Here is a 16670-nt window from a genome sequence, read left to right as displayed (position 1 = left end):
ATACATCGGAAATGTGAGGAGAGAAGGAGTGTGTGGAGTCAAAAATGACTCCAAGGTTCTTAGCCTCACATGTTGGAGGGGGAAGGGGGCCAAGGGAGGCCGGCCAAAGAGGGGAGGCAAAGAGGGGTGCAGGTGTGCCGATGAGGATCTCTGTCTTACTGGCATTCAGGCAGAGAGCATTGGCCACACACCACTCCTGGATTGCAGACAGACAGTCAGGGACGAGAAAAGAAGAGGCGCAGAGGGGAGCCTGAAGGCGAGCTGGGCATCATCCGCATAGCACTGGAAGTTGGATTAAAGAGCGGCAATGCCGTGGACGAGAGGTGCCAGGTATTGGTTGAACAACCAGGGAAAACATTTAGACCCCTGGGGAACACCACAGGTGGAGAGAGATAGAGGAGAGGAAGGACTCAAGTTGGACCTGGGAGGGTCATGAAATGACGTAGACTGCTTGCTCTGAGAAGATGAAAAGGCAAGGGTACCAAGATAGCGCCAAAATCAACATTACAAATGGAAGCAACAATAAATATGATTACAATGCATTGGATTCCATTGTGGATGTTCAAAGTCAAACCAAGCCTCTTGGACATGTGCTAGGAGGGAAGTACTGAAAGAGGGGGTTATCCTCACTTATTTTGGCATTGCAGCAAGGATGGATGTACATTACGAAGACGAATCTTTCTGTTGGGCATGGGGGTCCGCTTGAACCTGCAATCATTCCAGTTCAATGGTATCCAGCACTCCGAGATGCAGGACCAATTACAGGAACTATGGCTCTAGAAAGAACTAGTAGTTTCACAAGAGGGCATGGAACTTGTATATTATAGAGTTATTTTATTGTTGCCCCCCTCTTGCGATTCTTTGTGAATAAAGAACAGGGAATTCTGCTCGCATTTGTTGTGGAACACATGCTAATAGATGAAATTTGAAGATAAACACTGAGCTATTTTCCATTAGGTGTCTATTGATATGGGCTTCTTGGGGGCTGAGCAGTAGTGCAAGGAAAACGTGAAGCAGGATGGAGGGGGGTGGCACAGAGGGGAAATGGAGACGGAATAAAGAACACACCGAGTTATCCACGAGTACTGCTGGATTGAACATTCTTCCTTCACATGTAAAACTCAAATAAAATATTAAGGAAAAAAATCCACAAATGTTACATGAATCATTATTTAAAAAAACCATTACACTGAAGATACATATCCATCTGATCCTGAAATTAATGCTGAACGGGTGGGGGGGGGGGCGCGGCGGGTATTCTGAATGAAATATGTAAACTTGTCGCTTAAGTACTCTTTGAAAGTGTGCCATTTTGCTTAACCGAACGGGAAGTACCAACATCCTAACTCAAAGGTAATATAATTATATTTCTCTGTTTCAATGATGAACAACATTGCTGTGCGCAGGAGGACCATGCTACCGCTACACGCACAGAATAGATTTATAGCCATAGACACTGCAAACACATACCTCATATTGATTACTCGTGATTGATGGTGAAAAAGATCTTTGGTAAGATTCAGGGGTGGATTTTCCTGCCAACCTTCTGATGCTGTGGTTTCCAGATCAGTGTATAATACATGGCAGCCTGGGTTACCTATATGAAAACCTATCATTTTCTTACTACAAGCTAGTTGTAATGTCACTGCTGCCCTGTAAACAAACACAATAAGCATACACGCAGCCTTGCTCACAAGTGCTGACAAGCCCACTTTCTGATGAGTTACGCTAAGAATTAGAAGGGTAAATCTATTTTGCAATATAATTTATCCAAGTCAACGGATCTTGGAGTAGCCCTGGTGTAAAATAATGCTGAACTGAAGTTTGTACTCCCTCACGCCTCCTCTTGCCATCTTCCCTCTATTTAGAGTAGTTGTGTTTTTGTTAGTCTTGCCACTCCTTTACAATTGCAAGCGCTAGTGTGCTTTTATTCCATTATGTTCATTGGTTTTGTTACCACTCCCCTTTAATCTCTAGGATGGATAATATGTATGATTATGTTGTGCTACTGTGTGTAATGTATTTAAAAAAGTAAATAAATACTTTAGGTACAATAATTTGTTGTGTTGCACCTTAATTGCCTTATTAAAGTTTCAGATGTATTCCTAAATATGGTTCAATATAGGGTTGCAACCAAGTAACCTCAACTTTGAGGTACAGGCAGTAAAGCCTCCCTCTAAATAAGAAATACATATATAATAATTCCCAGTAAGTACCCCTTTCTGTGTTCATAGCATTATATCCCTCAGTTTCCACTGGAGAGGGAGGGCTGCCCTCCTGGGTTATAGCCAAACTCTGGAAGGCACTATCCCCGTATTTGCAGAGTAGCAATAACCTTCTGTCCTTCAGGAGGAATTTGAAAATCTTCCTGTTTGCATAATGCTTTATTGGAGTACTCTCCCCAGACTTGAAACAGCGCTTAGATGTCTTGGCCTTTAGCACTCTACAAGCAACCATAGAAGGTAAGAACTGAAACAATGCCTGTTTTTTGCGGCTTGTTAACCATTTAACGCAGAGTGTATCAATCTGATTGAAGATCGTTTTTTAAAATTAGATGGAGGAATATGCAAGAAGACCTGAGACAGCATGAATTGAGATGTGCCTACATGATGTATTCGCTTATTTTGGGAATTAGAAAAGGGAAATGCAGGGACATGCACACCGGTGACACTAAGGGGAAGAGATGGAACCATTGAGCTAGGACCACAAACTAAGACCGGGTGTGCTCTGGGAGAATACTCCACACACTGCTTCCAGGGAGCGCATGGTTCCAAATGGCTCTGAGTTCGTCATCCCTCATCTACAAACAAGTGATCTTGTCACAACTGTTATGGGATTTCCATAATTCTGTAGATTCCATTCGAGTCGTTATTTCAACCAAGGATCTCGTACGTTACACATTCACTGAACAATTTAGAATCTAAATTCCATCATTGAAGTATTATGAAACACAATTTATATTAATTGTATCAATTTCTTTTTGTTGACAACCTGTCATTAGATAGCAAGCTAAAAGAAAAATGGACAGACGAGTATTCTTGATTTCCCCTGCAGATCTTCCTGTAGCAGAGGTTGGACAAAAGCGGATACCTTCCCACATATTTGTTTTCCCAAAAACCCACGGTTTACTGGCAAGGAATGAGATCCATAAGCAATCATATACACTGAATGGATGCCATTCCAACTATCAGTTCAGTTTTAGTTTTTGTCCGAATAATACTAAACAGCCTAGGCCCAGCAGACAAATTATAGTGGCTGGAACTGCACAAACATGAAATATGCAAACATGGATAACACTAGCCATTCCTCAATCCTATATATAATGGAAATAGAAAAATACATTCAACAAATTCAACAACAATTTAGCAATTGATTATATAAGTAAGATCTGTCTGACACGCCTGCTTTAGAAGGAACTCGAGTTTGATTTTTTCTTACTCTTGTCGTAAGTTGAAGAGTTTCTCCAGTTTTATTCCCCTTTTTATATAGCAGTTTAGGGTAACAGCCTGAGAAAATATTTGTTGTATCCAAGAAGTAAAAAATAAAAAATCAATTGACATGTACGTATATAAAAGCATCTGTCCCGCTCTTTTTGCATGTTTTATAATGTATTATTTATTTATTGAGCATTTATATGATGCCTATACATACAAAAGGTGTTTCCAGGGACAAGGCAAGATCGATAGGGGGGGGGGGGGAGAAAATAACAGTCCAACTAGGCCTTGTGACATTGAGATCGTGCAAGTGCAGTATCAGGAAGTGCAGGGAGAGGAGAAGAGAGAGAAGGGCAGGGGAGAGGGGGGCCCCGGGGTTGGTCAAATGTTAAGGGAGGCCCAGGAGGGCAAGTGCTCAGGGAAGAAGGGATGGGGGTCAGCTAGTGCAACGTGGGGTTTGGGGGGTGGACCAGACTCAGTAGGCTGGTCGGGGAAGGGTGACCAAGGGCAAGTGCAGATAAGGAGTGACTGGGAAGACTGGATGAAGAGGGTCTGGCCCCAGTAAGACTTATTTGAATTTGAATCATTTCTTATGCGCACCAGGCAGAAACTGCATTCGGGCGCAGATGTTAACTAGGGGATTGAACGTATCCCTGTGGAAGCCTGAAGTAACTCTGAGGGAGTAGGTTCATTTAAATAGGAAGGTTTTCAATTCCTTTCTAAATCTTGCCAGAGTGGAACATGAGCGGATGCTAGAAGGCAGCTGGTTCCAGAGCTTAGGCCCAAACACAGAGAACCTTCTGTCGCCTTTAGAGATGCGTTTTGTCCTCGGGACACATAACAGGAGTTCATCTTCTGATCGGAGGTCTCTGACTGGATAATAGTGGCAAATTCTGGTGTTCAAATATCGAGGTGCAAGTTTATGGTAGCACTTGTATACCAGGCATGCCACCTTAAATTTGATACGATCTTCCACCATCAGCCAGTGCAGGGCTTTCCTGGCTTTAGACACATGGTCTCTTTTACCCAGATGGGCTGTTAACCTAACTGCCGCATTCGGGGCCTTCTGCAATCTTAGCATTTCTTTCCTCGGGATCCCTGTCATAAGACTATTTGAGTAGTCAAGGTGGGAATTTACCAAAGCTCCGACCACTACTGGAAAGTCTTGAGGTGTTCGGAAGGGGAGCAGATTTCTAAGCAGCCGCAAGGAGTCATATACTGCTTTTACCCCTACCTGGGCTTCACTGGCCAGATTTTCTTGCCAAATGCACCCGAGATTTTTCACTTTCCTTGAGAACAGAATACTCACTCCCAAGATCTGTGGGGTAAAGTTAGTGTCTTCCTCTCCATTTTTCTTCTCTGATCTAAATAGAATTATTTCTGTTTTGCCGGCATTAAGTTGTAATTGGTTGCAGGCCATCCACTTTTTTATATCTTGCATACAGCGGTCTATTAACGCAAATGCCGCCGGCAGATTGTCTGTCTCCACATAAATCTGTGTATTGTCTGCATACGAGTGAAATCATAGGCCGTGTCTCCTCAAGATATCAAATAGTGGTCGAATATATAAATTAAAGATCAGAGGTGAGAGTGCTGACCCCTGTGGGACTCCGCACCTCAGTTGTATTAGTTCTGAGAGAAATGCTCCCAATGTTACCCGCTGTGTTCTGTCCTGTGAAAAAGAGTCGAACCAGTCTACCACCACTTTGTCTGATCTCCCGATGTTTCTGATCCGTTGAAGAACAGTCTTGTGGTTGATTGTATCAAATGTCGCAGATAGGTTGAGCATCAGCAATATTGAGTTGCTTCCCCTATCTGCGGCTTCCAGTAGGTCATCCTGGACTGCTCCTAGGAATACAGGCAACCAAACAGAGGCAGGCGGAAACTAGCAGGGGAGGGGGGGAAAGGGAAGGAGGAGGACAAAAGGAAGGTCTTGAGAAGCCTTCGGAACTGAGGTACAGCTCAAGACATAGAGGGGCAGGGAGTCTGTTCCAGAGGGAGGCGCCTGCCGAAGAAAGAGCTACCCCCCCCACTCTCTTCTTGGAGAAACGTCTGACCTGCAGAGTTTGAGCTAGAAGAGCTAAGAACTCTAGCAGGGATGTATTTAGGGAGAGACAGTTGGATGTAGCGAGTTCCCAGACCCCAGAAAGGCTTGAGGATGATGCAGAGGGTCTTGAATTGGATCCTTGCAACCACAGGGAGCCAGTGGAGAGATTATAGGGCTGGAAAGATGCAGTAAGTACTATTCTGGATTAGTTGAAGAGGGCGGAGGGAGGAAAGAGGCAAATTAGGGAAGAGGCTGTTACAGTAGTCCAACCTTGAGAGAACCAGAGCGCTGGAAACATTGGGTTTCTGGGGGAAAGTGAGTAAAGGGAGAATGCCTCTGAGGAGGTGAAGCTGAAAATGAGATTTATTGACAATGTCAGCGATATGAGGTGAGAAGGAGATAGAGGAGTCAAAGATGACACCCAGGGTTTTTGCCTCACACAAGGGTGAGTGGAGGGTCCCAATGAGGGCGGCCAGAGAGTAGGAGGGGGCAGGAGCCGTAATGAGAAGGTTCTCAGTCTTACTGGCATTAAGGCAGAGAGCATCAGCAGCAAACCAAGCCTGAATAACAGTCAGACTGCCAAAAAGGAGAGTGGAAGGAGAGGAGGAAGAGGAGGCAAGCTTAGAGGAGAGATGAGTGTCATCAGCATAACATTGGAAATGAGGAGAGAAAGTGGAGATCAGGTGGGCGAGAGGGGCAAGTTAAATGTTCAAAAGCCACGGCAAGAGGATAGAGCTCTGAGGGACACTGCACGCAGAGAGTGAGATAGAAGAGAGAAACAGTCTCAGTTGCACTTGGAAGGGACAATTCAATAGGAAAGAGGTCGACCAATCCAGGGCCTGGTCCGTGATGTCCAGAGTATCACAAAGTCGATTTATGAGGGTGGACTGATTGACTGTGTCAAAGGCAGAGGATAGATTGCGGAGGATGAGAATGGAAGGAGAGTTAGAGTCATGGTTTGAGAGCAAGTCATCACAGGTGTTCAGGAGAGCAGTTTCTGTGCCTTTGGCTGCTCTGAAGCCAGACCCGTGGTCCTGGAGAAAACCATCAGATTCATTTTAATGGATTAGTTGGGGGATGACCAACTTCTCCAAGAGTTTGCCCAAGAAGGGGGTAGTGGAGATAGAGCGGTAGTTAGCCGGGCAGGAAGGTTCTCCAGATGGCTTTTTAGGAGGACGTGTACAAGGGAGTGCTTGAGGGGTAATGGGAAGGAGCCAGTGGCAATGTAATGATTACAGAACTCAGCCAGGAGGGAGCGAGTGAGGTAATATTGTCCTTGATCGTTCTAGAGGAGCAAGGGAGAACCTGTTTGAAAGAGACTTTCATAGAGCAGACTGTCTTGGTCACCTCATCCGGCGCTATGGGCGAGAAGGAGGAGAGTAGCGGGGAAAGGAGAGAGGGGGGCAAGAGAGCCCTGGGTACAGGGAGAGGAAGAGAGAGGACAGTAATTGGCAATAAAGTACCCAATGATTGAGAAATGAGCCACTGTAACTAAAAATTCTATTTTAAGAATATGACTGAAGTTGCGAGAGCTCCTCTTTTCTCCATGCTTCTTGGGTTGGAGTTGTTTAGGTTGCTTTAGTTTCCATTATTTTCAGGTGTATCTTTTCCTTGTCCCAGAGATGCCAACAGAGGGTCCAAGATGTCTTCCTTCCTAGTTCTGACTTCTTGAGGGATCTGTCCTTCCCTGATCGGTCCTGCTGCTACTGCCTTGGTTTCTCAATGCAATGCCCCTTCCAGTCTGCTTTTCAGTAGCTACCTTCACTTCAATGCATTTTGTAGATCTATGCGTACATCATTTTCTCAGTCCCTGCCTGGGCCATGACTGTGAAACTAGGCAGCCATTGATACTCGGTCGGTTTCCATGCAAAACTGAAAACATGATTGGTCGTGGGAGGGTGACTTTTCGCATTACTCGTCTTCAATGCCATAGGGTGCCTTTTGTGGGTGCTGTACTTTGATACTTCTGTTAATAGTTGCACTGGGATTTTTTATGAATAGCATTGAAATAATTGACTTTGCAATAGCAAAGGCTTTCGTGTTGCTGGTGTGCTTGAGCATTTCTGCCGACTTCTCAGTGTCAATCTTTATCTTTCCGAAGGTGACATAAGGGGCATTTTTAATTTGGCCTATCACGTGGTGCATGCACAACCTATAAGCCGGAACTATTGCATTTGAGTACAGATGGGAGAAATGGCATACGACTAGGTACACAGAGGTTGTAGGGGTATGTGCCCACCCATCGACTGCCCATGACCATGCTAATCCCTATGGACATTCCCACCCAGTTCCTTTCCTGCCCCACACACCTCCTAATGGGAACTCCTTGAGCTCACTTTAAACCAGCCTTACCATCAAACTTTGCACTCAAAGTGCCTGTCAGTGGTTCTGCAGTCTTCTGAGAGTTAATGACTTAATTGGAGCAGTAAAAACGCTACTGTGTAATACAAATGTCTTAACCAGTTCTGCCTGCAGCCATTTATAAGCACTATGCGTGTCCTTCACTGAAGTTCTGTTAACAACAAGCATTGGCAAAGCCAACAGTTTGGCTTCTGTATAAGTATTAGGCGTTTGCCAGGCACTGCTATTAGATGCCCAGGTACTCACATCATTTTGCATCCGCTACCATCAATGGCCAGTTAACACCATTACGGCAGTGCCTGGCACGTTTCTTTCCAATGCCTACACAAAAGCCCAAATAGTTGACATTGTCAATGCTTGGTATTTCTGGTTTCCTATCTGTGAATTAAATGTTCTTTCTGGATCACTGTTCCAGCTCGTCTGTTGATGAAATGCTTTAGATTGTGTTCAATAAAATCTTGGTTGTAATACTGTGTAGTTTTCTACTCTGCAAATATTGGCACAAGAGGTACAACCCTTTTTTTCTAGAAACTACCCTGCCTTTTTTTAGTACAGAAGGCAATCTATTCTCTAATTTTGAAATCAGGCTGACGGAAAGGACTAAATCTGCCTCTACTTGTCTTTTGTTTATTTATAGCATGGTTAACTTACTTCACCCAAAAGCTAAACAGGGGTACTTTGGTTTGAAGCTAGTTGGCAAACTCTTAATGACAGGTATTCTCCAAAAGCGTTTACCCTTGCAATAATAGGACAATTTTACCAAACTAGAACTTTCAGTCTCTTTGTTTCGGATGTCTTTGCCCTTTCTGTTCATTCAAGGCATGGGCTATGAAGCCTAGGGTTTCTATTTTCTTACTTTCAATCTCTTTGACTTGAAGAGTCAAAAGACCAGCCGAGGTAGGTTGATTGTTTTTGTATGGCAGACAGAGGTTACACATACTTGTTTCACGGGAACATTTAACAACCCTTAGGATGAAACTGAAAAGAAGTGTTCTCGTTAGACTTTGAAAAGAGGTAAAAACGTGTTGACAATTGGAGTTCTTTCCCTGTAAAATGACTTGCACATTGACATGATCTCTGCACCTTCAAATCATTACCACTAGGAATGCTGCTAACCAGATGTTCTATGTACAGCCAGTCACTGCTAAAAACGTCCCAAAAGATCAACCTTGTCCACTGGTTTTGCCAATTCTTTTTATTACCTGTTTCCTACCAAATCTCATGGCAATACAAATTTGGTGGTGACATGTGGTGCATCGTACAAATCAAGTTTGTGTTACGAAGGGCCATTAGACACTCCCCTGGTTCATGGACATGAAGGGACCTTATTTAAAAAACAAGATGCTTTCAAAACCCAATCACAGGAGGAAGGGAAAAAAACACAACATGACAAACTGACCAATTCACCAACAGTTTATCACCCACGAAAAGGCAACAATGGGCTATGCAAAAGGCAGTAAAATAACATCAGGCTTCCATATTGCTTTAATTGTTGTGTGGTGCAGAAAGTGGTCTGGTTAGATTCCCATTGAGAGTGTCTTTCCACACAATGCTACTGTGGGCTTTTTAATGATATGATATATGATTGGTTATTTATAACGCGCTTAATACCCAGAGGCTTCTAAGCGCGGACCCGGAAATCGAACCTGTGTTGCTCCGTGTCATTTTGCTTCCAAGGCGAAACACGTTGCCGCTGAGCTGATGTATATGTTGAAGCTGTTCTTCCCCTCTCTCCCCCTCTGACTCCATTCTTTTTCTTCTTCTTCTTTTCGTCTCTTTATGTGGTGTTGAGTTGATGTCAGTTTATGCGTTCTCTGCTCCTTTGATTGGTCTTTGTATTCGATTTACTGCATTTCCTTTTGATGAAAAACCAATAAATATATATATTTTTAATAGATTTCCTCTGAGTCCACCAGTCAGAAGTTAGGGAAATGGACGTAGGATAATGCAGAGATATACCAAGGGAACACATGGATTGGGAACGGTAGGAAACAGATGGAAAGTGACAGCTTCACAGTATAATTAGGTCAAATGAATGTATGAAGACAAGTGTGGATAAGCCATGCCTCTTATGAACAGACACCAACACTACACCGGGAAATGCCGAGGAACCAGGCTGCTTGGGGGAAGAAGAGCAAAAGTCACCTTTATTACTCATGAAGGCCACAATAATACAGTTTTCGGTTAGACACGCATACATTTCAAGGAGATACAAAACACAGAATTTGTTCACGTGTGTCCAACAGAAGACATTATTTGAGTTTTTAAGGTATACTTTCTTCTGGGGGAATGACATACTTCCTTCAAATCCTATTTACAGTGGCAAAACAAACAGTAGTTGTAGATAAAATCAATGGGGTAAAATCGGAGCTGCAATTAAAGTTACAGAACAAATGTTCCTGTAATAAATACGATGTATAAAAAGAAGCCGGTGGGAAGACTGGAAGAAGGAAGGGGAATGAACAGTGACTGCTGCTTCCTAAACTCTGAGCAGAGCAAGGAAAGGAGAGCCCCAGCTCAGCCTGCATGCAGATCTGAATGCCAACCTATGGGACATGATCAGGGGTCACTTCTCCATGGCAGCTCATTCATTGATATGTCTTTTCTGCACGATGGTGCCATGTGCAACATGTGCCTCACCAACAAAGAGCGGATAGCATCCTACATATATTTCATAATTTCAAAAATACTAAAAACAACCACTCAGGATTAGGTCTCCTCATCACTCGTCTGTCTTATAGGAGAGGGCGGGGGGGGGGGCATACCTGCTTTGGAAGTGGTTTATTTTGGTTTGGTTCGTGATATACGTATCTCTTTCATCACTGCATCCCTGACAGCCCATATTTAGTGACCATCGTCAGCTTGGCAAACAACTCGATCATGGAAAAACGATTGCTTTTAATACTGTTTGGCAAATAAAGAAGACATTCACTGTGAAGCCAGATTGGGGCTGCAACCTAGAGATGGCCAACACTCTGTGGACTAATAGGAGTAGCTGCTGGAAAGCAGCAGAGGTCTAAAATGCTCCAAACCTCGCTAACCCCCACCTTGTACACCGCTATAAAACGGCGCCAAGTGAAAAAGACAGCACTCCAACACTTGGCCATGAAAAATGAATTGCACTTTGCCAGTCAGTTCGTTTTATGATATGCAGGAGAACTTAGATAACCTATTTCTAGCAACACTGAAAAGGGACACTGGTTCTTTTTAGGCTCCTTCTGCCTCATTCTTTGGAAATTCACAAGTAACTTGCCAGCACACGCATTCCCACGACAGCAGAACCCACTGCCAAACTCATCAGCAAACCAAGCACTTGCAGAATGTTAATGTCAAATACATTTGATTACATGTTGTACTTTACACACTGCACTCATGTCCAAAACCAGGCACGGGTCTGCATATAATGCCATATGTGGAGGAGATGGGAGCCGGAGACTACGAAGCTCTTGAGATTCCGTAGCCCTTCTCTCTGCACTTTGTGGGATCTGAAACCAAATACTTCTGACATCTTTTAGGCACCTGCAGTGATTTCATTGAGAAGAGGTTTTAATGCTGCCGCAAGGTGGGTTCTTCAAAGCCAGTAAGTGTTCAGCTTTCTTTCGTCCAAACTGAATAGTTGTGCTGTAAACGTAGCATAGAACTTTCCCTAGCGTATAGAACCCCTTCTGAAGGTCACACAATTATGTTCTTTCAAACACAGGCTCTCCTTTCAAAATTGATCAAGCAGTTTCCGCAGCATTTGAAGCATTGGGCATCTGTAGATCCTCTTTGAATGTGTGACCATAAACAAGCCACTCGGGTGTGTCAAAGCTTGCGTGAGCAGCCAATTGAGGCATATGTCTTTGTCCATCGCTACGTAAGGCTCACGTGTATTCCGACTTGCGGATGTAACTAGATGGAACGTAGCCTTGCCGCCCTTCAAGTTCTGCCAACCACCACTCCTTGTTTCCGGTCAAATCTTCAAACTCCAAGATCCTTAGCCTCTGGTTGGCTGAAACACTCAGTTCATTTGTGCATCGTGCATCAAATGCATAAACGGCGTAATAAATCTACAACAGAAAAAAAAATCAAATTGTTAGTACAAATCTCAGTTACTCACAAATGTGGAACTACGGCAACAATGGAGTCTACCTCATCAAAACCCCTTACTATCTCTATAAATCAGCCTTCCAAGATAATAAGGTTTGCCACACCTCCCACGTTTTATTTTTGTTCTCCGGTGGTGTTCCCGGACGCATGTTCTTCCTTTTGTGGCTCATCTGCTGCTGCTCTTTTCCTCGGCCGCACTGGAAATAGAAAAGGCGCTCCATTTTGGAAGGAGCTCCCTTGCATTTTCCATTGTGGCCATCTTTTTCCAATAAGGAATACTTGTTCATGATCTGAGCGTGTTGCATTTGGAGCACCACCAACTTTCCCGCCGTGGAAAAAGAAGACGCCAGGAGTTTTGAACGGGTACTTTTGGACTTCGAGCCTGCCAGACTGGGGTTTACCAGGAGATAAAGGCAACTGAGACCACCGTTAAGGCGCCTGCATAGGTGTCTGGGAATTTAATGTAAGGTGTAGCCCTTTCTGGCAGACTTTGAGCCCATATTAACAAGTAGAGGGGCTCCCAGACCTTTGTATACATATTAACAAGTGCCTCAGCAAAATTTGACATGAGCCACTGTGTCAGGTCAGCACGCTCAAAGATTTGATTGCTAGCCTCATCTTTTAAGACCAGTGATTCTAGTGATGAGCAATTTGCATGGTGTACACTAACTACTACTCTACAGGACTTGACACATTTTTATGTGCATTCTCATCAATCCATGAAAGTACCATGCTGGCAGTATTAAGCAGCACCTTGTGTGTCCTCTCCTGAATAAAACTGCATTAAATGCCAATATGTTACACTTCAGACACATCATTATCTTGCCTACCATCTTCACATGATTAAGAAAGCCATGCTTGCCACCTACACTTATTTCAAATGGGTTCACTATAAATATACATTTAATTCCTAAAGAAGACATTACTTGGAGGTAAAAACCAATTTCAGGCCGGACTAGCTGTAAAAGTCTTTGCAAGCATTTAAAAATTAATCCACAGTGTGGACCAAATTACTGCTAAGGGAAAAACCCCAAAAGACTACATAGCGTATTTCATTTATGGCACCTAAAAAGTGCAGTGTCAATTTAAAAAGTTGCATTCTACCCATAGATTGAATGGAATTGTGGTGCACCGCCAGAAACTCGCTTAACTATATAGTTTGTTACTGAAACGTAGACTCCAAAAGCCTGGATACAGCCAAATAGGTCATTACAAAAGCCATAAGATGGCAGAAGGCAGAACAGAGATGTGATAGAATTTCAGGGAGCGAAATGCAAATTTGTGGATAATCCAAACTAAGAATTATTAGGTATGCTGCAGGAAAATTAAAGCCCTACTAGATCATGAGCAAAGTCTAAGCTTGAGACTAAACATAGGTTTACCTGGTTTCCTTCAGACTCGCTACTATCGTTATCCTTTTCAGAATCTCTCTCCACAGGGGACGGAGACATCCGTCGAAGTGCTTTTGACGGTTCCACATTTTGTCCCTTTTCCAACCTCCTTCGTGGTTTAGAGTTAATCACAGCTTCTTGTTGGCTATGCCGCCGGTTATTTGTGGGTTGTGCAAAGTCTGCGACAATTGTTCCCTCTCGTGAATCTGGAGCATCCCACTGCACTGCTTGAGTTGAAGTGTCTGCGTCTTTGGGCCTTGTGTAGGAGAGTCCCTGAGATGAATCGGCTTCATTGGCAACTGAGGTCGCCAATCTCTCCATGTTAGTCTTCTGGGGATTTGCTGATGTAAAGGTTATAGATGTGCTGTTTGGGCTAAAGGTCAAAGTGTTATTGCTATTCTGCCTTGACAGAATGGGCGAGGAGCCGCCGTATCCAGACTCGGTGGAAGAGTGGCTCCCGACAGAAACATCAGAGTGACTCTGGCGAGGATTATATGGTTTGAGGAATGAGCTGTACACAAAACCTTTGGCCGCTGTGGAGAAAACACAAAATGTTAGTGTATTGCTGGTGTCCTAGCCTGCTACAAGGAGGCGTTGGTGGACGCTGCTCTAAGCAACGACCAGTCTGCACCCGCCCCACCATGAGTGTTTCCTGTTCAAGTGGGAAGGTAGGAGGAAGGGACGCAGCAAGGGAGGGATTGGGGAAACAAGTAGAGAAAAGGGCGCTTTAGGGTAAGGATTAGGTCCTGAAAAGCAGGAAGCGAGTCTGGAGGGAAAGGGTGCTACCCGCAAAAGGATCATTAGTCTGGAACACCTGAGGGTTAAACCCGTTTTTTGCCTGCTGCAATCCCAAAGTAGTGGTGATGTTCCAAATCTAATTTGCTCAATGCCTATAACATAGTGTGCGTTGTCACTATGACTTGGACACAAAAGAACAAGATACAACAATTACAGGGTATTTACAAAGGTTGCCTATATCACATGTAGTAAGCGAGAGAAAAGAACATTGACAGGGGTTGAAAATTATGGAAAATGACTTAATGAGCTAAAACACATTTGTAATGTCATCAGAAATTGAACAACTGAATACTTAACACTGTGGACATTGCCAAGTGAGACAGATTTGTAACTTAAACAAAGTTCTGTACTGCCAAGGGGATGGGAGACAAGTTAGGGTGGCTGCTGGGGCCAGATCTCCTTCTACCGCCTCCTGGACTCTTACCTCCATTGTCAATAAGCCAGCGGTTCTGGCTGCCCATAGGGTCTTGCTGTTTGATTACACCAACAATGTCACCCTCCAGTAAAGAAACATCCAATTCCTGGGCAGCATTGAAGTTGCGCTCTGCTTGAAAGAGTTTCTCTGGAGGATACTTGGCCAGGAGACCAACTCGATGCTTATTCGACTGCATTGTGTAGTTTGGCTGCAAGCAAATTAAAGGTTTAGAGAACAGAAGTATGGTGACACTAAGAAGAAGAAAACTTTGCTCATGAAGAAAGATTCCAGATGATATATCCTTACACCTTTTAAAACACAAAATAATTACAATTAGAAAGACCTTTGGACTTTTTTCTTTATAAAAAGAAGAAACGTTATGCGTGACTAAGCTATTAGGAAGAGGGGACGTTTTTACCTACAGTGAATTGAGTAGCACTTCTTGCACAGGACTTTAACCATGTAAGGAACCGAAACGGTTTTAGTCTGTTTCGTCTCAAGTATGGTGTATCATTGCCCTGGTGTATCATTGCCCGGTCTCAAGCCTCATGTTATTGCAAATGTGTTTCCCATTTATAGTTGCCTGTCCGATCACTGGATCCCTGCATCCAAACTTGTGCACTACTCCAAGAAGCTCCCTGCGCATGCTTGAAAGAAGGCATGTAAAATAAAGTCTCCTGCTGAGCTGCATGGTTTTGCCCCTCCTCTTTGCAGTTGCCCAACTACCAAACTTCCTTCCTCCACTCCATGTTATAAGCATCTTTCGTGCTGCACCAAGTCACCACTGAAACAGTCTCAGAGCAGCTGGCTTATCGAGGAAGAAATGTGGCGTATTGTGCCCTCACCCAGGGTATCCAGAAGACCACTCTCTCCGGAAAGAAACTAACATCACCGTTGCCTACTGCCATGAACAGGGACTAGATGCCCTCGGGCTTGGTGTGCTATAGAAACTGCAAAATAAATAAAAAGGAAGAACGGGATAAGATAATAGGATAGTAAGGATGGTAAAGATGGACAAAATGTGAGGAATGCAGCAATGGGTGGAGAGCGTTTGTAATGTCAGGGAAGGATGTGGATCCTTTCGCTGGACCATGTGTCCGTTATGAAGAGGGTATATTAAGATATTTCGGTTTAGTTCAACACAATTACCTACATGGGGGACTTTCAAGGGATAATATTTATACAATGCACTTAGTGTTTGGTTACCTGGTGGGCTCAAGAAGAGCTCAAACTGTTGAGATGGACTGGTTTGGCGCCAATCTGTGACCGTCACCCACATCTGGAATGGTTATTCCAGGAAGCCTGTCAGGCCAAGGCCAGGAGTGACTCAGTCAAGAATAGAACATGTGGAAGTTGGAATGCGGTTGGAGAACATAAGAGGAGGTAGGTGGTGTTGCTGGTCTGTCTATAGTGTTCAAGGAGATGCTGCAAGCCTGCCGCCACGATGAGAAGGATGAGTGGAGGTTATGCTTGATGGCTATGGTTCATTATTATGGCAGTAATTATGGGTGGAGATGGATGATAGGAATTATTGAGATAAAGGGGGAGCATATTGATTTCCATTTCGTTAAGTGGAAATAGTGAAAGATTTACGCCTATGCTACTGCATTCTTCAAGATGATTCCTTCCTATTTATTCGATGCTAAATTGAGGATTCTCCTAATATGGTGAGTGCATAAGAGAAGGAGGATTATTCTAGTCTGGACAGCCCCATCCTGGGGTTGTGTTCTTACAATTAGTCTAGCATTTGACTCGCTCCATACCAGTGTCGTCCATCTCCTCCTCCAAAAGTATCCCCCCCCCCCCATGAGGTAGACATTGGATCCATGTGTAGTATTCCACTTTCTGCCAGGAGACTGCCATGATTCAGTTCGATAGTGGTGCACGAGTGGGCCAGATGAACATTGGACGAAAGTGAGGTAAACAAATGCTAAGGTGAACACAGAAAAGGGGTACTTAAAAGTGGTGGAAGGTGCATATAAAGAATGTAACAAAAATAATACACAAGGGGTAACAAAAGGGGCCAACGAATGGGGGTAAACATTCAAAAAGGCACCCCTACTATCAAATAGCAGGTAGATCCCATAAGGAAGGCCTTGGGGTTGAAAGCCTTAGAGCAAGCCCTTAGTAAGGGT

General features: G+C 43.9%; 1 protein-coding gene across 3 annotated transcripts in view; it reads right to left on the bottom strand.

The window, feature by feature from the left end:
* Nucleotides 1-9962: 9962 nt before the first annotated feature.
* DNMBP (dynamin binding protein) overlaps nt 9963-16670 on the bottom strand; it is a 938987-nt gene continuing 932279 nt past the window's right edge. For all 3 annotated transcript variants that reach the window (XM_069611517.1, XM_069611518.1, XM_069611519.1), the window contains 3 exons: nt 14545-14743; nt 13314-13855; nt 9963-11891 (listed from right to left, as the gene is read on the bottom strand). In XM_069611517.1, the coding sequence (XP_069467618.1) occupies nt 11706-11891; nt 13314-13855; nt 14545-14743 (927 nt within the window). In that variant the 3' untranslated portion in view covers nt 9963-11705. The remainder of the gene's footprint in view (nt 11892-13313; nt 13856-14544; nt 14744-16670) is intronic.

This window comes from Ambystoma mexicanum, chromosome 8, assembly GCF_040938575.1.
Source record: "Ambystoma mexicanum isolate Mex_15411 chromosome 8, UKY_AmexF1_1, whole genome shotgun sequence".
In the NCBI taxonomy this organism is placed as follows: Eukaryota; Metazoa; Chordata; class Amphibia; order Caudata; family Ambystomatidae; genus Ambystoma; species Ambystoma mexicanum.
The sequence above is the reverse complement of the archived record's forward strand: the minus strand, read 5'-3'. Positions and strand labels throughout refer to the sequence as shown.